The 22,906-nt window shown below is 40.8% G+C and overlaps 1 protein-coding gene across 5 annotated transcripts in view; it reads left to right on the forward strand.

The window, feature by feature from the left end:
* CCDC160 (coiled-coil domain containing 160) overlaps positions 1-20,933 on the forward strand; it is a 47,766-nt gene extending 26,833 nt beyond the window's left edge. For 3 of the 5 annotated variants that reach the window (XR_011072270.1, XR_011072269.1, XR_011072271.1), the window contains 2 exons: positions 2,150-2,206; positions 5,695-5,943. Coding sequence is in view for 2 of the 5 variants with exons in the window: in XM_068533411.1 (XP_068389512.1) it covers positions 19,924-20,901 (978 nt within the window). In the remaining 3 variants the exon portion in view is untranslated. Of the gene's footprint in view, positions 1-2,149; positions 2,207-5,694; positions 5,944-12,913; positions 13,020-14,133; positions 14,192-19,899 lie in introns of those variants that run through there. The other 2 variants (XM_068533410.1, XM_068533411.1) reach the window with 2 other exon arrangements.
* The last annotated feature ends 1,973 nt before the right edge of the window (positions 20,934-22,906 follow it).

Consider the following 22,906-nt stretch of genomic DNA (forward strand, 5'->3'; position numbering starts at 1 on the left):
ATAAGTAAATTATGTTAAATTTGAACAATTCCCTCAAATATTCCCTCTGATGGTCATAGCCTGAGCTTGAAAAGTAACTTAATTTTATCTAAATGACCGCATAGTAAAGGAGCTGTTACAGTGGAGGATTACTGGACTGAATGTCAATATTATGACATAGTATGAGTGTGTTTCATGTTTGGTAATTGCAATCATTGTTGCTTTTGTTGTGGTCATCCATTTACAATGCTTGGTGTCAGTCTATTTATCTCTTGTAAAAATAAAATACAGTGTGTGTGTGTGAAAAAAAAAAAAATGACCGCATAGTGAATACTTCAATTACCAAAAAATTATTAGCACTCATTGACTAAAAACCCTTGCTTTTTGGGGGGTGAAATTTGGAGGGATTCCAAATAACAAAATTCCAAGCCAACACGAAAAATATATGCTATTTGTAGATGATTATTCATTTGCTTTAACTAAAGTGTAGATAACAATAATAAAAGGCCATGTATTAAGTTATTGAGGAAGGTGCTGGTCTTATCCATTAAATATTAAGCAGGGGAAAGTAATCTAGGCTACATGGCTTTAAGCATTTTGGGTCTAGTCACAGATATATCTTATTTTAGCCTGATTTCTAGGAGTATTATTGTTATCTAACTCAGGGTTCCCCAACCCTACCGTCTGCGGCCTGTTAGGAACCAGGCCACATAGCAGGAGGTGAGTGGGGGGAGGGCAAGCATAGCTTCATCTGCCGCTCCCCATTGCTCCCCATCTCTCACATTACCGCCTAGACCATCACTCGCATTACCGCTTGAACCATCCCCCCCACCATCCGTGGAAAAATTGTCTTCCACAAAACCTGTCCCTGGTGCCAAAAAGATTGGGGACTGCTCATCTAACTCATACCCTTGGTTCTAATTCTGTGTTCAACATGTAATTTTTTAAAAATTAATTAATTAATTAATTAATTTTATTTTTGGCTGTGTTGGGTCTTCGTTTCTGTGCAAGGGCTTTCTCCAGTTGCAGCAAGCGGGGGCCACTCTTCATCGCGGTTGCGTGGGCCTCTCACTATCGCGGCCTCTCTTGTTGCGGAGCACAGGCTCCAGACGTGCAGGCTCAGTAGTTGTGGCTCACGGGCCTAATTGCTCGGCGGCATGTGGGACCCTCCCAGACCAGGGCTTGAACCCGTGTCCCCTGCATTGGCAGGCAGATTCTCAACCACTGCACCACCAGGGAAGCCCCAACATGTAATTTTTAATTATAATTATACTATTCATGTAGGTCTGCTTAAGGGGAAATAAATCAATCATTTAACATATGCTTCTTGTGCTAAACACTGTGCTAAGTCCTGGGCATAGAGTGGGAAGATAGCAAGTCAGCCTCCACCTTCTTGACATTTAAAGATAATTGGGAGAACAGACCTTAAATAAATAAACCTGCAATAAATATTTAATTACAAATTAGGATAAATTTTCTAAGGGAAAAGGACAGGATGCCATTGGATCAGGTGGTCAGGAAAAGTCTCTGAGAAAGTAACAGTTAAGGTGAGATAATGAGGTATGAATAGGAGTTAGTCATGTCAAAAGCATGGAAACAATATTCCAGGAAGAGGGAACAGAAATTTTCGAGAACCGGAGGTGAGAGAGAGTTTGACATGTTTGAGGAGCTGACAAAAACATCCTTTTGTCTATGGCATTATATGAAGGGACATTAGGGATATACAGGCAGAAGTTAGATCATACAGAGTATGTGGTTGTGGGTAATGGTAAATAGTTTGGAATTTATCTAAAGTTCAAATGCAGTACTTTGAACGGTTTGACCCAGGTAAAATGATCTAATTTTCATTTTTATTTTTATTTTTTTATTTTGTTCTCAAAGAACTTTATTTTTTCTAGTCTCTACTTTTTTTTTTTCTTCTTTTTTTGGCCATGCCGTGCAGCATGTGGGATCTTAGTTCCCCGACCAGGGATCAAACCCACGACCCCTGCAGTGGAAGCACGGAGTCCTAACCAATGGACCACCAGGGAAGTCCCCCTCAAAGAACTTTATTTTTTAAAAACTTTATTGGAGTATAGTTGATTTACAATGCTATGTTAGTTTCAGGTGTACAGCATAGTGATTCCGTTATACATATATTCATAATATACATATATTCATTCTTTTTCAGGTTCTTTTCCCGTACAGGTTATTACCGAAAATTGAGCAGAGTTCCTTGTGCTATACAGTAGGTCCTTGTTGGTTATTTATTTTATATATAGTAGTATGTGTATGTTAATCCCAAGCTCCCAATAATTTTCCTTTTTAAAAGATCACTCTGGTTGCTGAGAATGAATTGGTTGAAGAGCGGGCAGAGGACATCACGAGGAGGCTATTGAAGTAATATAAGAGATAGATGTTAGTAGGTGAAGGCAGAATGGTGGCAGAGGAAATGCAGAAATGAGAAGAGCCAGATGTGAGCCCTGAGGAGTGGTCACTGAGGAGCTGTATAGGAAAGTGAGGTGTTGTGGAAGCAGAAACTAGTTCCAAGCGGGAAGGAATATAATCAGGTGTGTCAGAAACTGTGGAGAGGTTGAATTCAATAGGAATGAAAATATGTCAAATCGATACGGCAGCTTAGTGATCTTTGCTGACCTCTGTAAAAGAAGTTTTAGTGAATCCAGAAGCTATGTTGAAGTGGGCCAAAGAGGGAGTATAGTCTTTCTGTTTCTGGCATGTCGTCACTGCTGAGAACAACAAAAAGTACGGTTCATAGATGAGAAAACATCTCCTGAAAAGCCTTGAAGGTCTGTAAGGTAAGGAATTATCAGGATAAAACCTCCAAGAATGTGAGAACATAGAGAAGTGAAGTAATGAAATCAGTTTTGTCCTGAAAACAATTGAGGAATTTGGGTGTTTGAGGATTTCAACTTCGCAAAAGCCATTCAAAACATAGGGGTAAAAGACACAAGCCCAGAGACCAATTAAAGGTGAACAGTCTAATAGAAGTCCTTTTCCTATTAAACTGGATTTATTTCCCCAAAGAATAAATCCTCAGTAAAGGAGAACTTAACTTGCTTTCCCACCCACTCCCCCAGGGACTACAAAAGAATATTTTCTTGGTGGTGCCAAGCAGGACAAGGAGGAAAAAATTGGCTGAGAAGCTGTCATCATGCAGCCCCAAATCACACTGCTGGGGTGACTCAAGACATCTCTAGTCATAAATTTAAAGTGATTCTGGCCTGTTAATGTTCCCAGACACTTAGCAAAAGCAAACATAGATCCTTTGTGAAGAAATTCACCTTTGTCCTAGGTCTCAAAGAATTTGTTCAAATTATTTTGTAAGGAAAGTGAGCAGCTCACAAAAAAAGTTAATAATCAAACAAGGAATTGAATTACCATAAGTGAGAATTAGCAAAAATTAACAGACAGCAGAGCCATATGTGGAAATAATTTAGATTTGGGAATTATTAAACACAGAATATGAAGAGCTATACTTACTATGTTTAAAGAAGTAAACATGTGTGTGGGGAACAAGAAATTCTAAAGAATGACCATATTTGAACAACGATTTCATTGAGCTTCAGAAAGAAAAAGAAAATCATGATTGAAATTAGGAACTCAATAAATTGAAGAGATTAACAGCAATTTAGACACAATTAATTAGAGAATGAGTGGATTGGAAGACATTTCAGAAGAAATTATTTATAAGACAATAAATCTTAAAAGTTCTCACAAGAAAAAAAATTGTAACTGTGTGGTGATGAAAGATGTTAACTAGAATTATCGTGCTGATCATTTCACAATATATACAAGTATCAAATCACTTTGATGTACACCTGAAGCTAATATAATGTCATATGTCAATAATATCTCAAATTTTTTAAGAAAAGAAATTATTCAGAAATCAGAACAGAGAGGCAAAGAGGTAGAATATATGAAAGAGGCTACAAAATGATCTTATAGGCAGGCTTTGCTATTGTTTGATAAGTTTCAAACCAAGATGTATAATAAAGCTTTTTTTCTGACAAAAAAAGAGATAAAAGAAAGCAAACAAGAAAGAAACTTGGAATTTAGAATGATAGACTCAGGTCTGAAGTATACACTTAATCAGAGTCCTAGAAGGAGAGTCGAGAGAGGCAATAGCTGAGAGCTTTTCAGAACTGAGCAGAGACACTGGAGTAGAGCAGCCAGAGAAAAGACACAGATTACTTTCAGAGAAAGGAGAGACACTAGACAGCTAACTGACAGCTGATTCCCAACAGCAACAGTGCAGTCAATTGACTATTGAATTATAGCTTTCGTGTGCCAATGGAAAAGAACTATCAATCTACAAGTGTATGCCTTGCAAAAGTATCTTTCAAGCAAGAGAGTGAAATATGATGAGAGGAACTGCCACCAGTAGAACCCCATTAAAGGCAATTCCAAAGGTAGAATAAAATTTGTTGCAGATGCCAGAGACTCAGAAAGGAGAACAGAGCAAAGCAAGTGAAAATATATGAATAAATCTAAATAAATATTTAATATTAATACTAATTAATATTAAATAAATAGTAACTTAATTACTTTAAAAAGTAATTAAGTCTTAGAGGGTTAAAGTATATAAATATATAGAATTAAAATATAATACCAACACAAACTGAGAGGGAGCAGTAAATGAACCTAGTATTTAAAGTTTCTTTTGTTGTCAGAAGAGTATTAATTAGTTCCAAATTTTTGTAAGTTTTCATATTGCAGTCTCAGGAATGGATAACCATTTAAAAATAAAATCAGAGGGCATAATCTTGAAATTGAAAGATAAGGAAACTGTGGAATAAAAGAAGGTGAGAAAGAAGGGAAAGAAAAGTGGAAAAGAGGAACTTACAGAACAAAAATAAGGCTATAGAGTTAACCCAAATATTCAAGTAGCTAAACTGGACAAAGATTGTCAGACTGGTCTTAAGAAACATACAACCAGTTAAGTTATTTACTGAGACATATCAAAAAACATAACAAAGCAGAAAAGTTGAAAGGAAATGAATGGGAAACGTATATATCATAAAATAGTACGCAACCCAACTGGATCTCCAGATTCAAGGCAATTCCTATGAAAATCTCAGCAGGCTTCTTTACAGAAATTGACAAGTTGACCCTAAAATTCATATGGAAATTCAAGGAGATCAAAACAGGCAAAACAACCTTGAAATAGAAGAACAAAGTTGAAGGACTCATGTATCCCAGTTTCAAAACTTACTGCAACACTGCAGTAATCAAGACAGTGTGGTACTGGTACAAAGGTAGACATATAGATCAATGGGATAGAATGGAGAGTGCAGAAATAAACCCTCAAATTTATAGTCAACTGATATTTTAAATTTATTTTTTAATTGAAGTATAGTTGGTTTACAATATTGTGTTAGTTTCAGGTGTATAGCAAAGTGATTCAGTTTATATATATGTATATATTTTTTTCAGATTCTTTTCCATTATACATTATTACAAGATATTGAATATAGTTCCCTGCGCTATACAGTAAATCCTTTGTTGTTTATCTATTTTTTATATAGTGGTGTGTATCTGTTAATCCCATAATCCTAAATTATCCCTCCCCTGCCAACAGTCAACTGATTTTTGACAACGGTGCCAAGACATTCAGCAGGAAAAGAATAATCTCTTTAACAAATGGTGTCAGAAAAATTGGATGTTCACATGTAAATGAATTGTTGGCCAATTCTCTCTTTTTGTTATCCATTTTAGTAAAATGTCACTTGAATTTATCACTGGGATTCATGGAATCAACGCAACTACACACTTTGCTGTCTGTGCATGAAATGAATACAGCTGTGAAGCGACCAATTACCAGCAAACTTTGAACAAAGTGATGTGATTGATTACTGATCACGATGCACATCTGTTATTTACATAGTTGTGTATGGATTGAAGAGCTAGCAGCAAAGTCTGTAACTTTATGCAATTACAGTTAATATACTGTGGTAATTAAAATTTGAACCGTGTTGTTGGGAGATTGGTGTTATTTAATGAACTGAAATTTGTGCATATTGAAACCAAGCAAAATGAGAACTATCTGTATACACACCTTACTTATTAGAGTCTACCTTCAAGTGATATACTGTATAACACTCACATATAGTACCTTGCGATACTATGCTTCCATTTCTTCCCTCCATCATCTGTGCTATTTTTGTCATACATTTTACTTTTACATATGTTATAAACCCACAAAATGTTGATAATTTTTGCTTTAGGCAGTTGAATATCTCTAAAGAGACTCGAATAAGAAGTCTTTATATGTACCTATATATTTACTATTTCTGGGGCGCTGCAGCCTTTGTGTAGATCCAGATTTTCATCCTCTATCAGGACTGAAGGACTTCCTTTAACATTTCTTGGAGTTTAGGTCTTCTGGTGATGAGTTCTTTCAGCTTTTATAATATCTGAAAAAATCTTTATTTGCTTTTGCTTTGAAAGATGTATTTACTGAGGAAAGAAATCTGGGTTGACTTTTTTTTTTTCTTGCACCACCTTGAAGATGTTGTTCCACTGTCTTCTGGCTTGCATTTTTTTTGATGAGAAATCTCCTATCCTCAGTATATAATATGTCTTTTTTCTCTGGCTGCTTTTAAGCTTTTCTGTATCACCGGTTTTAAGCAATTTGATTATCACATGCCTTGGTGTAGTTTTCTTTATGTTTTTTATGCTTGGAGTTTGTTGATCTTACTAATTTTTGAGTGTCCAGTACTTTTGAGTGTCCAGTGCCCAGCATACTACCTGATATGTTGAAGATAAATCAATAAATATTTCCTAAATCAAGAATGATTTTGTAAGACAAATCAACTATATGAATGCATCTGTTTGGATTTCCAAATAGTTTAATTTGTTAAACCAAAATCACTTTCACCAACAAGTCTTATTACCTTTTTCTGAGGGCTCTTATTTTCACTCCAGGTCCTCCCACCTATTGCCTTGCACAGTAAGTTCTAGTAAATCTGAATTATCTTAAGTTTTTTAATCTGTCATGCTGTTTTGTGTTTCTGTGCCTTTGCACATGCCATTTCCTCGGCTTTTACCTCCTTGGTCTGCATGGAGAACTACTATTTATCTTTCAAGACCCACCTTAGAGGTCCAACTTCTGAGGAACTTAAGACTTCCTTGACTCAAACCCCTTTCCCATCTGATTGACCACTTTTTCATCTGAGCCCATCCTTATTTTATAAATATTACCATCATGGCATTTATCACATTTGTCTACCTGAACACTTCTAGCACTTAGCCCAATTCCAGGCATGTTGAGGTACTCAGCAATCATTGCTTGAATAAATGGGAGTTGGGGGAAATTTAAGAAAAAGAACAGAGAAATTTGAAGAAAGTCATATAAGGCTGGATTCAGTTGCTTTTGAATCAAAATTTTATTGAGGTACACAAACAGAAAAGATTTGCAAATCTTAAGTATACAATCCATGATTTTTACATGTAAAAGCATCAATATAACCAGTGCCCAGATCAAGAAATATAACATTACCAAAACCCCAGAAGCCTGCCTGGTGCCCTTTCTCGGTCACTATCTCCCCTAAGATAACTATTATTCTAACTTCTAACACCAGAAATAAGCTTTGCCTGTATAACGACTTCTATATTTCAGGCAAGACTGGATCAAAATTTGATACTTTCATTATACACGACTACTACTACCAATGGCTAAAACTTGTTGAGTGCTTTCTATTTACCAAGCACAGTTCTAATTGCTTTACAGATATTAACTAATTTATCCTCAAAGCCACCCTGTGAAGTAGGTACTATAATTACTCCCCATTTACCAGTAAAGAAGCTGGGATACAGAGAAGTTAAGCAATTTGTTCAAAGACCCATAACAGCTAAATGGTGGAGCTGGTATTTGAACCCAGATAACAAGTCTCCAGAGCTTGTGCAGTGCAATGTACAAACAACATCAAACTCTATCTCAGCAACATATGATATGTCAACGGTTTAAGACAGTAACCGTTCATCACCTGCTGTTGCAAAATGTGAATGTCAGAACACGAGATATAGGGTCTCCCAGGCACTTGTGGTCAGATGCCCTTTATATGTCAGTGCTGCATAGTTGTTGAAAACCAGACCTGCCTGAGTTCAAACCCCAGCTCCGCTACTCCCTAACCATGGGACCTTAGGCAAGTTACTTAACCTTTTTGTGGCTCAGTTTTCTCATTCAAAAATATAGGTAATAATAGTACTTTATGAAAGTTAAAGGAATCACTCCTGGCACAAGGCATGAGCTCCATTCAATCATTCATCTATTGAACAAATATTTGTTCAATGCCTACCATGTGCCCGGCACTTTATTTGGTGCTTAGGATATATCAGTGAACAATCAAAGATCCCTGCCCTCTTGGAGCTTATAGTGTAGTGCAGCCTGGAAGGGGGGGTGGATGGAAAGAACAGAAGAAAAACAACATAGTATAGTATTTTTGAAAATGATGAGTGCTATGTTTTTAAAAAGTAGAGTAGGATAAGGAGCAGTGGGAATGCTGGAGAGGTTGAAAGTTGACAAGACTAAATAGAAGGGTCAGGGTAGGCCTCACAGAGAGGCTAAGATTTGAACAAAGACTTGAGGAAGGTAAGGAATTAAGATATGTGGATATCATGTACCTTTCAAAGAGCATTCAAGGAGAGGGAACAGGTCGCTAAGTCCCTTATGGTAGGAGGGTGCCTGGGTGTTCTGGGAACAACAAGGCAGCCAGTACTGCTGGAGTCGAGTCATCAAGGGACAAAGTGGCAGGAGAGGAGTTCAAAGAGGTATTGTATGGGGAGGGGTGGAGAAGAGGGTACCGGGGTTCTCCATGCAAATCCTGTGGGGCCTTGTAGGCTGTTATGAGGATTTCGTTTTTTACTACAAGTCAAATTGAGAGCCTTTGTAGGCTTTTGAGCAGATTGGTAACATGGTCTAACTTAATAGTTTATAACAGTCTCTCTGGATCTGTGTGGAGAATAGATGGTGGGCGGTTGTGGGTTGAATTGTGTCCCCCCCAAAAGATACGCTCAAGTCCTTACCTGCGCCTGTACCTATGAATGTGCTCTTGTTAGAAATAGGGTTTTTGCAGATGTAATCAAGTTAAGATGAGGCCATATTGGATTAAAGTGGGCCCTAAATCCAGTAGCTAATGTCCTTATAAGAGGAGGGGAATTTGGGCACAGACACCCACAGAGGGAAAATAGCTCTGTGAAGACACACAGTCACATGGGGAGAAGACCATGAGAAGACAGAGACAGAGATTGGAGTGATGTGTCTACAAGCCAAGGAAGGCCACAGATTGCTGGCAACCCCCAGAAGTTAGGAGACACAGATTGTCCCTCAGAGGCTCCAGAAGGAATCAACCCTGACGGCACCTTGATTTCAGACTTCTAGCTTCTAGAACTGTGAGAGAATAAGTGTCTGTTGTTTTAAGCCCCCCACCCCTGGTTTGTGATACTTTGATACAGCAGCCCTAGGAAACTAATATGGGGCAAGGGTAGAAGCAGTTAGGAGGCTATTTTTCATAGTCCAGTCAAGAGATGATGGGGGCCAGGATCAGAGTGGTGATAGTAGAGACAGTGAGAAGCCATCAGCTTCTGAATACGTTATGAAGGTACAGCCAACAGAATATGCTGATGTACAAGATGTGAAGTGTGAGAAATGTTAGTTATTATTATCTGCATGAATAATTTAAATATTTATCAACACGAGGGCTTCCCTGGTGGTGCAGTGGTTAAGAATCTGCCTGCCAATGCAGGGGACGCGGGTTCGAGCCCTGGTCCAGGAAGATTCCACGTGCCGCGGAGCAACTAAGCCCGTGCGCCACAACTACTGAGCCTGTGCTCTAGAGCCCGCGAGCCACAACTACTGAGCCCGTGTGCCACAACTACTGAGCCTGCGCTCTAGAGCCCGTGAGACACAACTACTGAGCCCGTGTGCCACAACTACTGAAGCCTGCGTGCCTAGAGCCCGTGCTCCACCACAAGAGAAGCCACTGCAATGAGAAGCCCGCGCACCGCAATGAAGAGTAGCCCCTGCTCGCTGCAACTGGAGAAAGCCCTCGCACAGCAACAAAGACCCAGTGCAGCCAAAAATAAATAAAAATAAATAAATTTATAAAAAAATACTTATCAACATGACACATATACCTATAAATGTGTATTTTCTCATTGTCCCAAATATCCCAGGCTGGAGGCTACTCAAGCAGGGATTGTTTGTCAGGGAAGTCAAAAAGAAGCTTATTTTGCTGTGTGATCAAAGGGTAAATCACATTACTTGCCTGGGTCTCAATATCCTACTTGGTAAAACAAGAAGCTCGGGTTCCATTGTATGAGTGTATGATTCTATTATTATCAAGTGCCTTGTTGCTTTGGTATTGATAAAGGTCCCAGAGGGTAGTAAACTGTTTTCTGTCTTCCATTTTTGAAAACCTATCTCCAAGTCTGCAGTAGCTTGGAATAACAAAACTCTCTGTCCTCACTGTTGTTTACTCTCTGCCATTTGATACTTGACTACATGAAGGAGTGACCCACCATATTTAAAAATAGAATGTAATTTATTATGCAAGACCAAAGTAACCCTTTGTGCATTTTTTCAGGGATATGGAAGTGGAGTGGGCTTGCCTAATGGGAGTCTGGGACTCTACCGAAAATAAAGGTTTGGAATTCTAAATCTCAAGACTTTGGACTCCACTTCCCAGAGCACAATTATCACCATCACCTGAGTTGTCACCATCAGTGTGTTTTTGCTTTTCTTTTTGGCTGTGGGAACTTAGTTCCCCAACCCAGGATTGAACCTGGGCCTCCCGCAGTGGAAGCGCAGAGTCCTAACCACTGGACCTCCATGGAATTACCCTCCATCAGTGTGTTTATATTTATATTTTAGGAGGGTTAATGAATTTATAAGACAAGATAATACTAACGGTAATAGAAACATTTATATAGGGTTTGCTATGTGTCAGGCATTACTCTAAGGTTTTTTTTTGGGGGGGCGGGCGCTGCGTTGGGTCTTTGTTGCTGCGTGCGGGCTTTCTCTAGCTGTGGAGAGCATGGGCTACTCTTCGTTGTGGTGCGCGGGCTTCTCATTGCGGTGGCTCCTCTTGTTGCGGAGCATGGGCTTCAGTAGCTGTGGCACACGGTCTCAGTAGTTGTGGTTCCTGGCTATAGAGCACAGGCTCAGTACTTATAGCGCCCGGGCTTAGTTGCTCCGTGGCATGTGGGATCTTCCCGGACCAGGGCTCGAACCCATGTCCCCTGCATTGACAGGGGGATTCATAAGCACTGCGCCACCAGGGAAGTCCCTACTCTAAGGGTTTTAAAACTATTAACTCACTCAATCATCACAACACTCCTATGAGTTAGGTTCAATTATTACTCCCATTGTACAAACAGGGAAACTGAGGCACAGAGCAATTAGGAAAGATTCTTTTATTACATTAATAAGGGATCTTATATCAAGCAAAAATAAATGTAACCCTTTTAAAAGAATTAAAATAGACATGATAAATGCAAGGCAATTTAGAGACTTGATGTCGAGGAAAGTAGTTTTGTCAGAATCCCACAGACTAATTCTGATGGGGTCCATAACAAAATCCATGTTGACATTAGGCCTCTTCCTTCCTCCAAACTTTGTTGACACTGGTTCTCTAAGGAGGAAAAGGAGACTGAGAACCAGGCCTCCGGGCACCTGAATGCAACCTTGCCAGCCACCAAACACCTGTTAGATCCGGTTCCCAAGAAGTTTTGAAGTTTTGAAATGTATCCTGGTCTTGTTTCTAAGTCACTCCCTTGCTAGGTCTTGAAAAATTAGACTGCCGCTTTTTAGATGTGCATAAACCTCCTTTCACCTGAGATTCCAGAGCCAATGTTTCCTTTCACCTTCATGCTTCCTAGAAAATACCAGCTTTCCTAAAAGTCACTATGATTACTAATTTGGACACTCCAGTCCCTCTCTGTTTCAGGCCCTACAATCTTTGTGAGGGCCATCTTTAGGTCAAGCCCAGGCTGGGTCCCTGTTAGACTATAGCCAAGGTGTGTTGTCAGTGTGTGTGGCCAATTTGATGATGGAAGAATCATCATTGGGCAACCAGGCTAATCAAAGTCTGAGAAGGTCACTTATTTATTTAACAAAATAGTAGGACTGAAATGAAGGACGTGGGTTTGTACCCCCAACCAAATCCTGGAAGTTGTGAGCAACCTTTGAAGCTGGAACAGAGTGGTTTGGGGACTGATCATAGGAAACCACTTTACACTGCCGGTAGTGTAGGACTAGTTGCCTGCAATAGGTTTTAAAGTCAAATAGGTGCAAGAGTGGTTTAGAGAAATTCCTGAGTGATGCATGAGGAAACCGTGGGCTACCCGGGGTACAAGCCCAGTCTCCCATAGGGGCACGACCAGGGGACATGCTCTCCTGACACACGCCCTTAGAACTTCGATCAGAGGCAGAAATCCTGGCCAGACCATTGTGCGGACGGGCGGGGGGCGGGGTGCAACTCCCATATTGTCAAGGACCCTGAACCAAATCCAGGCTACCTTCCGGAGCTCACCGTCCTCGATGTCACGTTACTGAACTGCAGGCCTAGGGATTATCCCTGTGTCACTCCCCCCTCCCCCACAATCGCAGTGTCCAGGTGGCTTTGTGAGTCACCCAGACCCTCCGTAATAAGCCCACCATGGGTGGGGCTGCCTCGCAGTTTCTCGCCCCTTCCCGCCCTGACTCAGCTCTCTTGATCTTCGAGCTCGGCTTCCGTGCAGGCAGAAGCCGCCGCGGCGCCCGCCCCACCGGGCATGCTCAGTGCTCGCGCGGGCTCTGACGATCGCCAGGCAGCGCCCGGCCCGGCGCTCTGGGCAGCGGCGCGCGGGTCCCTTTAAATCGGGCTGGCCGGTTGCCAGGCAACGGCGCGGCCCGCGCTGGCCCTGCACTGCAGAGGCTGTGCCCGGGGCCGGTCCGGCCGGGTCGCGTTGGCCAGCGCGGAACCCAGGGCAGCCGCCCGCCGCTGGTGGCCGTCTTCAGGGAAGAGGGGCCAGGGCCCACCGGACCCCACCCACGCCGCCAGGTACGTCTGCGCCCGGCCCGGCGGGGGCTCCCCAGGCTAGCCCCTCGCCCTCCCTGGCTGACCCGGGCGGAGGCAGCGCGCTCCCCGCCTCGATGCCCACTGCGGGTTTCTTCACCCTTTAGGGCCCCGGCCCGGAACCGGCGGGCGTTTGGGAGGGAAGGGGACAGGGTGTGGGAGTCGGGGTGTGGAAGGAGGAGTGGGGTCAGGCCTCGCCCCTGCCCTCTCCCTGCCGGCCCGCCAGCAGAGGGTAGGGACTGGCGAGGTGGGAGGTGTCACCTGCGGTGGCGGCCCGGGCAGCACCCCGACCCTAGCCACCTCGTCTCCACTGGAAGCAGCGGTGGCAGGAGTTTAGTTAACCATTTACAGAGAAAACCCCCAAACTATGCATGCTTAGATGCAGCTTTATAGCAAGAAAGTGACTTCCATACTAATAAAGTACTCGGCCTTTCGGAATTAAGGCGACTTCGTATCTTTTCTCCTAGAAGGAATTATTCCACACTAATAATAAAGAATTGGGGGTAAGAAGCGTTCACAGGGCCAGGTTTTCAATGGTACTTTGCTTCGCTCGCAATATCGGCCAAACAATGGAGAAGACAATTTGTCCGCTTGGCTCATACGTGACGACCATGGAAGATGAAGGCAAAAACCGGGATCACTTCCCTTTTTAATGATTTTTCAAAATAACTGGACTCTGGGGGAGGGAGGCAATGCCTTGGCTCCAGCCTCTGCTAACGTGGCTCTTGGCCTGCTCCTTACTAACAAGCACGCCGCTGTGGCCGCCAGTGGTGGCTCATTTGTTCAATAGTTGCTAAAGGCGAGGAGGTACCGTGTTGAATACGATGCCACCATGATTCTTGTCCCATCTAATATTTGCATTGCTTGGGGAAGGAAGACTTAGTGGTGTGATAGTTGGGAAATTGGGTTGACAAGTTAAAAAGAAAACTTGCTTCAAAGCGTCTGACATCGCATTTCAGGGAAGCCAAACAGCATTAAGGCTATCACTTGTAATTTTAAGCTACATCTCATATGAACAGAGATTTGGGCATTTTGGTTAATTATATATTAACCAAAATATAGAAAATATATTTTTTATATAATATATTTTCTTCTTCAGTTCAATCTGGAGAAGGAGAACAGCGGCATCAGATAGAAGACCTTGGACGTCAGGAACTGTAAGTACCGATTTGCTGGCTGATAGCTGGTTATGGAGGTTTAGAAGCACAGAGCCTCACCCAATGTAAGTCTTCAATCTCTTAACTAGACCATTAGTCTGCCCTGTCAGTACACTATCAAAAAAGCCTCGTAAAAATACAAAAGAAAAGTGTCCTGAAGACTTTAGGTGAGCCAAATAAACTTTGAGGGAAAAATAAAAGCCCTTTCCCTGAAATGTCACCCCCCAAAACCTCATACGCCAAAAGAGAAGTTATAAGTACTTACAGAAACTCAATTAGAATCAAAACGTTATAGGATTTTCAGGAAGAATATTAAGGGTCATTCATTCAACAAATATTTATTGAGGGCCACTATGTGTCAGGCAACAGCAGGGATACAACCATGAATAAGATGCCAGGAGATCACAGCGTATTGGTAAAATGAAACTGTGTATGAAATGATGCAGAAGCACAAGAAAAACTCAGAGTGTGGAGTCATCCTTGATAATCTTCAAACTGATAGCCCAGTTGTAATATTTCTAAGATATTATTGGTGGCTCTGAAAAACACTGGGACATTTGGAAAGTTCATGGTAAAGCAATTGGTGATTAAAAATGCAAATCTCTTCGAGATGTAGAAAAGACTACAACTCTTCTGCTTAGAATCAATTTAGCTTTGGAAATTTGGGGACGTCAACAATTTACAGGATTTAGGGTTAATTCTTCCATGAAGATGCAGGTCGAATTAATGTAAGATTCAAGTTTAGGTTCCCTCCTACTTACCTTAATAGTACTTCCTTTTTTTTTTTTCAAACTGACTTTTTCTGAGGTCTGATGACTTCAGGCTGGCAACTTTGAAGCACATATCTTTGGAGAAGGGTTGGGTTGTTTGGTTTATGTTCCAGGGGAGGGTAAGGAAAATCTAAAAAAGAACAAAACCCATTGTGTAGAGTATACTTTAAAATTGCTTCCATTTTCATTTTCAATAATTTCTCCTAACCACCTGGAAATAGGTATATTGTCCCTATATGACATCTGAAGAAACTGAGGTTCCCAAACGGTAAGTTTTCACATAGTTCTAAAGTGTGGGAGCCAAGATATCTGACTCCTTCAGTCTTTTTTTTTTTTTTTTTTTTTTTTTACCATAGTCCACACTTAATTTTTCTCAAGAACTTTCTTTTCCTTCCCCACAATTTTGCATGGTAGAACATGTTTACCCACCTTCCTTCAGACAGCTTTGGGCAGTCCTCATTTTTGTACTTAAAAGTTTCTGTAAGCCAATGATTTTTGAAAGGCTGGGGAATGGAGAAGCTCCCCTAAAGGGAGCAGGTCAGAATCTTCTGGAGCAAGGAGAGGGGATAATGGTGGCAGTGTTTTGTGCCTGGGAACAGTGGAAGCAGAAAAATAAGTTGAGAACTACTGCTTTTATGTGAGAACAGATTGGACAATTGAGCAAAGAAGCAAGGCCAGTGACTTTCTTTGAAACAGACTTTTTTTTCCTGTCTTGGCCAAGCAGTTTTTCTGAGGGTTGAGAGAACCGAACCATCCAAGAATAATGGGAAAACGTTGCCTGGGCTAAGAAGGGCCTTTTGTCTTCCCCTTACTGCCCCATCACAGGTTGGAGATGACCTTTTCTAAACATCACTCCCAATTTACAAAGTTTGGGATGAAGCACTCTTGTGAGGTGGGAAAAAGCCTCTGGAGGTTTCCCGGTCCCTGCCTACCCCTGCTTGGAAGAATAATTGCATTTTGCAGACAGATCAAGATTTATGCAAAAGAGATGGTCCTGAAATTTTGAAATCAAATCTAATGTAAATGAGATAAGGCAACAAAGAAAAAAGATCTTTGATTTTTATGTCATCAAATTTCCCTAAAGCATGTGGTTTAAAGTATAAATATTTTAGAACATAAATAATTCGATTTCACATATTTGATCACTTATCCATCTTAATATGAGCTTATTCCCCAGGGCCCCATACCTTGAAAATGAAAATTAGATGGTTTTGTGGGTTTCTCCTTTCACAATAAACAGTGTATTACTTTCTGGAACTATTTGAAGACATATATGCATTCACCCAAGATTTTTATGAAACAGTTTGCCTAAAGATCCATAATAAGGGATCACTCTTTGCTTAGCTTTCAACAATTACATTATGTTATATGATATTACATTATAAATCCATTTTCAGTTTATTTTATCAGTGGTTCCCAAATTCTTTAGGTGAGTAGAAACCATTTCCATGAGTCAAGAAATTTCCTTACTCCACCAAAATGCCCTACTACTTTGCCACTGCAAAAGTAAGTCACCAGAGGATGAACGGTGATGTTTTCAGGGAGACACTAACTAGAGCCGTCAGGTGTCCATTATCAGTTCGTGTCAGACACAAATGAGCAGATGTAGCCATATAGTGGACAACCATGCCTTAACAGTGCAGTCCCAAGGACTTCTGGGGGATCACTGGCTTAGAGGACCACTAATGTTGTTTTTGTCATATGACTTTATATTGTTTTCCTGTGTTTTCGTTTCTTTAAATTTTTCATTTCTCTTGGACCTCCTTCCCCTACCCTTCAGTCCTTCAGCATCCAATATAGTGTTGGGTAGGCACTTGTAATAATAAATGACCCACTAAAAAGGCATGCTTATACTTTCAATAATGGCTCTGGTTTGATTTGCCTTATGCTGCGACAAATTACCTAATCAAGTTTATTGAAAGCAAAATGGCTGCCACGCCGGGGTAGAGGAAGGAGTATCATTGTCTTAAAGCATATTTCTTGTCTTTGCCAGAGAATACTAATGTCATACTTGTTCTGCGTAAAAAACAAGCAACGCAATCTGTGAGGAGAAAATGAGCCTGGCACCTTTTACCCGCACTCTGGGCTTTGCCATACTCTGTGACTAGATTTGGGAACAAGCCCTTAAAGGATATCTTGCCAGTGAAAGAGAAAAAAAAAAGAAAGGAAGGAGGGAAGGGGGAAAGGGAAAGGGGAGGAAAGGAGAGAGAGAGAGAGAGAGAGAAAGAAAGAAAGAAGCAGCTCAGAGACCCCTTGACCCTGCCCTGTGTAAGCTATGGGAGGGAAATTCCAAAAGGCTTTTCAGACCGTTCTCTTTCTGGCCTTTGATATGTGACATGCAATTCTCCTTACCCTCCGCCCTTCATTTTTCCTCTCTTCTTTTGTGGCCCTTTAAAAATACCTAAGCTCTGAAAATAGTGGGTTGTTTTCTTTCAATCTGTGGAATGAAACCTAACAAAAGAATAAAGAGGAAGTTTAGAGTAAACGCTGACCTGGGAGACAGGGTCTCAGTTTTACCACTATAGGCTGTGTGGACTTGGACAAGTCACTTAACTTCTCTGAGCCTCAGTTATAAAATAAGTGGACTCTTCCCAGTTCTGTGAAAAGCATGGGCTGTATCAGGAAATTATACGGAGACCCAGGAAAGAAACGTAGTGATGCTGAAGAAAAAAAGAAAATATGTTTTTAGCCAGAGGTTTATGGGAGGGTTGGAGATAGAAGTCACTTTTTCAAGGTGCAAAATCATTAATGAAAAGAGCTTTCTATTTTAACCTTTCTCTATACCCAGACCTCTATCTCAGATTTGTCATTATTGCTAGCTTCATGTATAAAGTGGCCTCACCTTGCCCCTCTGCATACCGCTTTCCTGATCAATCTCACCAATGCCTTTCATCCAGAATTAGGTAGGAAGAATAGTAATCTCTCTCCCATTGCTACCTGATTAGAAGCATTTTAGAACTTCTACAGAGTTGTCTGGTAAAAATTTGACTGCTAAAAAATGTGACTGGGCTTCCCTGGTGGTGCGGTGCTTAAGAATCTGCCTGCCAATGCAGGGGACCCGGCTTCGAGCCCTGGTCCGGGATGATCCCACGTGCCGCGGAGCAGCTAAGCCCGTGCACCACAACTACTGAGCCTGCGCTCTAGAGCCCACGAGCCATAACTGCTGAGCCCGTGTGGCACAACTCCTGAAGCCCACGCACCCGGAGCCCGCGCTCCGCAACGAGAAGCCACCGCAGTGAGAAGCCCGCGCACCACACCGAAGAGTAGCCCTCACTCGCCACAACTAGGGAAAGCCCGTGCACAGCAACGAAGACCCAGCGCAGCCAAAAAGAAAGAAAAGAAAGAAAGAAATGCAAATGTGACTGGCAATTAGTATTGCCATCTTTTCTCTTTCCTCTGTTCCTTTCCTTTATGATCCCTGTAATAATTCCCAGCATTTGCATTCATATTTCTAGAGAGGAGAGCAAGTGGGATTATGATCCTCTTCCTCTCTAAGGACAGACAGGTCATCGATGCTTCTGGATGGTGACTAACAGAATAATACAGTCAGAACGGACTAGTTCAAGAGAAAGGAGAGATGGTCACCTCAGGGCCACAGGATTATGAGGAAGATTTCTTTTGGGTTCTTTTCTTGTATGTGTGATTTTCTGTATTTTCCAAAATTCTACAGGTAACATGCACTACTCTTAGCACCTTTATATAATACGAAATATTACAGTTGTTAAACATTATAATATATTAATGTAATATCACAACAGTTATAATCTTGAATAATATTAAAGAAAGTATTGGTTAAAAAATAAGCACAACTGCCATTTTCTGTTACCAAGATAAAATTACATTTGTGTTCATGGGAAAAACAGATGCAGGCATACTTTGATTTTTCTCAGTGGTAACCTTCCAACTATATTACAGCAAATTAATGTATAAAATGAGTGAAGTGACCCCCTCCTTCTTCTTCCCACCCTTTGGCGGTAACTGCAGTTGCCGGTTTGGTGGCTCCAGATGCCAGTGGCCCTTCAGCGTGTTGCTAGGGTCCTTCTTTCTCCCTTCTCTCAAAAGGAGTTACTGATCAAACGTTTCTGTGTTTTAGGAAAGCTGTATGTTATGGACTGTCTTTGGATAGGGAAGACTCCTTGAAACAAAATAAGTATCCTCTAACTTTTGTAAATTGAGAAAGTTAGCTGTGATTTAGTATGCTAAGTTTTCACCTAAAAACTATACTTGGAATCAGTATCTCGAGAAAAACCCATTTGGTGGCATTAATATTTTCAATTGTTGACATTCGGTTCTCATCATGAAATTGCTGTCAAAACGGATAGAATTCTGTACGCTTGGCAGTCTTGCCTAAAAGCAAAGCCCAAGACTGGAATAGCAGGAATTTACAGGTCAAGACAGAAGGGCGTTTGGCAGAGTTAGTCATAAGGAAGTCTGCATGGTATACTTTACCCAAAGCAGCTCACATTGCATTAAGCACTGATGTTTTAGTCACTTTAAAGAATGAATAAACAGTAGTCCAACCGAAAAGAACTAGAAAAACAAAAACCAAAAAACAGGCACATTGGAAGCACAGATTTAACTTATCAATATTAACCTATTAATTTAAAATCACTTTTACTGTTTTAAAGCAGTCTGTTTTCATGCTGCTTTCTCATAGAATTATTTTCTCTACAATAAATAGCCAAGTGTGTCCATTTATTGGTTATATTTCATAGGATCAGAGAATTCTAAAGCTGGAAAGGTCTGTAGATCTTAGCTAGTTTAGCCCTTTGCATTTATAAATGAGGGAACTGAGGCCCAAGTCACTCAGTGAGTTAGAGGGAGTGCCAGCCCTCAAATATTTAGGTTCTTTCACCCATGCGCCAGGATTCTTAGTTCTTTCCACTACCCCGGCTGCCAGTGTAAATATGTGCCTTGATTTTAAATTTTGTTTTTCAGGAATTGGAAGAGGTGCCTGAAGAAATGGATGCCAGAAGAAAACACTGGAAGGAGAATATGTTTGCTCCTTTTTTTAGTGCACAGGATATTCTAGATGAGGCTTCTCAGCTTGAATCTTCTTCTGAACAAATGACTTTAGGTAAGGCCAAGAGAATGGAAGGGATTTTTAATTTGTCTAGTAGAAAGTTTCAAGAAGAAAATAAATTTAAAAGGAAAGAATTTATTTCTCAACCAAATGAAAATGAACAAGAACCAAATTTAAGAGAGAGAAAGATAAACATTTCAAAGAATGAGGCAGACACAAATTCTGCCTCCTGTGAATCATCTAATTTGGACATGGCAACTGAAGAAAGCTTTAATACTTCAGAAGAGCCTCTTAGCTGGGGTACAAAGGAATTATCAACTCCACTACGAAAAGACAAGAAGAAGAAATTCACTGAAGGAATGTCTCCAAAACTTCGCCTGAATCTTTTGAATGAAGAGCTGGAAGCGCTTAATGTGAAATGCAGAAAAATAGAAGAGGAATTCGAAAAGGCGGAAAAAGAACTTTTGAACTACAAAAAAGAAGTCTCCTCAAAACCCCTAAATTTTCAAGAAGCAGGGATGGAAACGTCCAAGAAAGACTGGGAACTTCAAGCTTTAAGAAATGACCTCTCTGAAAAAGCAACAAATGTTAAAAACTTAACAGAAGAGCTCCAGCAAGCCAAAGAGGTCATCCACAAGTTGAGCCTTGAGAACAAGGATTTAAAAGAAGCTGTTAGGAAGTTAAAGCAGCAAACTGAGGTTGGAAATGCACTCCTAAAGGAAGAAGTGAAATTGTATTATGAATTAGAAATGGAAAAGGTCCACGGAGAGCTCAATGCCGTCAAGAATGAACTGAGAGCGGAGAAGACCCTACAAGCAAGAAACAACAGAGCCCTGGAGTTGCTTAGAAAACACTTTGCTTCTGTAACGTCATCAGGTACCCCTGACAGCTTTATGGGGGACTTTTTTTTTAAATAAAAAAATAAAAAAGCCTTTCATTAGGCAAATGATTGAGCCAAATCAGTGTTTCTTGTGCTTTCTTTGTGTACAACTTAAAACATATGTGATGGGATGTGATTTTCATGTTTGGTGAATCAAGATATCCGTGAAAGGTGTAGATGTTAACTTCAAAGCTTCTGCTTTCTCTTTCTAATGAATTTATTGCCAGAGTCCAAATAGAAATGAAGTTTTAGAAATCTCTTTACATATATATATATATATATATATATATATATATATATATATATATATATATATATATATATATATGTATTTTACTCAGAGACATGTAGTGATTCACCAAATCATCGATGAATACGCATCAACAGACATTTTGTGATCTTGTGAGCAATGTGTCCTTGGCACGTGAATATTCTTCCATCTGTATTCGTTGATATTAACAATAAAAATCTCATTTATTTGTGTAAGCATAACATGTGGGTATGGGTCTTAAAGCAGTCTGTTCCGACTCAGTGGGATACTAAAAATGTATCTGCTTTCCCTGAGATCTGTCCTTAATTAGGCATATATAAATGTCTCCCCCAAAATGCAGGTTTTTCCACCCTCCTGCTGTTTTCCCCATGCCTTCTCCCTTGACCTGGCCACGGTGCCCACAGACCAGAAGATGGCTTAGAGACACGGCTGTGACCTTGGCTACAGCCCTGATTTTGACAGCAATAGCTTTTGCCTTTTCTTACGTTGACCAGCAAGGGGCGTTGTTGACACAGGTCTTCCAAAATTCTACCAGGGGAAAATTTGTAAGTTTCCTGCCCAGTTTACGTCACCAGCTGGCCAAGACTTGGGTGAAAGGTGTTGGATGTCATCTAGGTAAGCTGTTAGTGAGCTGGCTTGATTTATACAGGAATCCAGCCATGTAAAGAGCCTGGATAATGACAATTTCTTTTTTACTTTAAAAGAACAAACATGTACTGCCTCAGGCCTTTGGTGGAAACTGTGGGCCAGTTGATTCTGTGCATTTGTTTGTATCAATCAAGATCTTTTGTAATTGGAGCTCTATTTGCATGGTATTTTTAAGTCCAATGAACCAAATGTACTTACAGACTGTGAAGGTGGGATACCATTGTAAGGGTTCAGGTATTTTCCCTGATGGGAAATCCCCAGACTGGGAGTCTAGGCACTTGGGTTCTAGGACCTGCTTTGTTATTAACTAGCTATTTAACCTTCTAGGCCTGAAAGTCCTCATCTGTAAAATGAGGGAGTAGATCTATCATCCAGATTCTGTTCAGTTCTAACGTTCTGTGATTTCACCACAGTGATTTTAATCACGAGTGTAACTACCTGTGAGGCAGTAAAACCCCTATGGCATTGGAGATGTTCAGCTCTAATACTTCAGGGGACCTACTTTACAGACCTTCTCCTTTCAAAGGAAGTATACAAAGGCTCTTGTTTATAGTTTGAACATCTCCAAATACCGTGTCAATAATAAATCAGGAGAGGGAGTAAATGAGGTTATTTCTTCTCCTTTCTCTTGTTTCCTTTTTACTCACTAAGGTCGGGGAAGGCCCTGAATGGAGACAAACTCGGCTGACTTGGAGCTGAGCAGGGCTTGCCCGGCCTGGGACAATTGGACTAAATTCGAAGATAACAATCTTTGGAGCTTTCTGACTTAGTCCTGATAACTTCACCCAGGAGCTGGCAGCCTGCTCAAAGAGGTAGGCGACTTTCAGGTTCCTGATGGTCACTGCTTCCCACTCAGGATCTAGCCACAAGAGCAGACTAGGAACTCTTTGCCCTGTTTGACTCTCTTCCTCATCACCCCCTTAAAGATTACCCCTTGGTCCTTGCCCCAGAAAGACCCTCAGCCCCTGAATGCCAGTGTGCAGAGCAGCTTACACGTTTAAAATATTTCACAAATTGTATTAAGCTACTAGGCTCCATCCTCTTAGTATATTTCAATTTTTAAAGAGGAGCTTTTACGCCAGAATTTCTTTTTTTTTTTTTTTTAATTAATTAATTAATTAAT

The sequence above is a fragment of the Eschrichtius robustus genome, chromosome X (genome assembly GCF_028021215.1).
Source record: "Eschrichtius robustus isolate mEscRob2 chromosome X, mEscRob2.pri, whole genome shotgun sequence".
NCBI classification, from domain to species: domain Eukaryota; kingdom Metazoa; phylum Chordata; class Mammalia; order Artiodactyla; family Eschrichtiidae; genus Eschrichtius; species Eschrichtius robustus.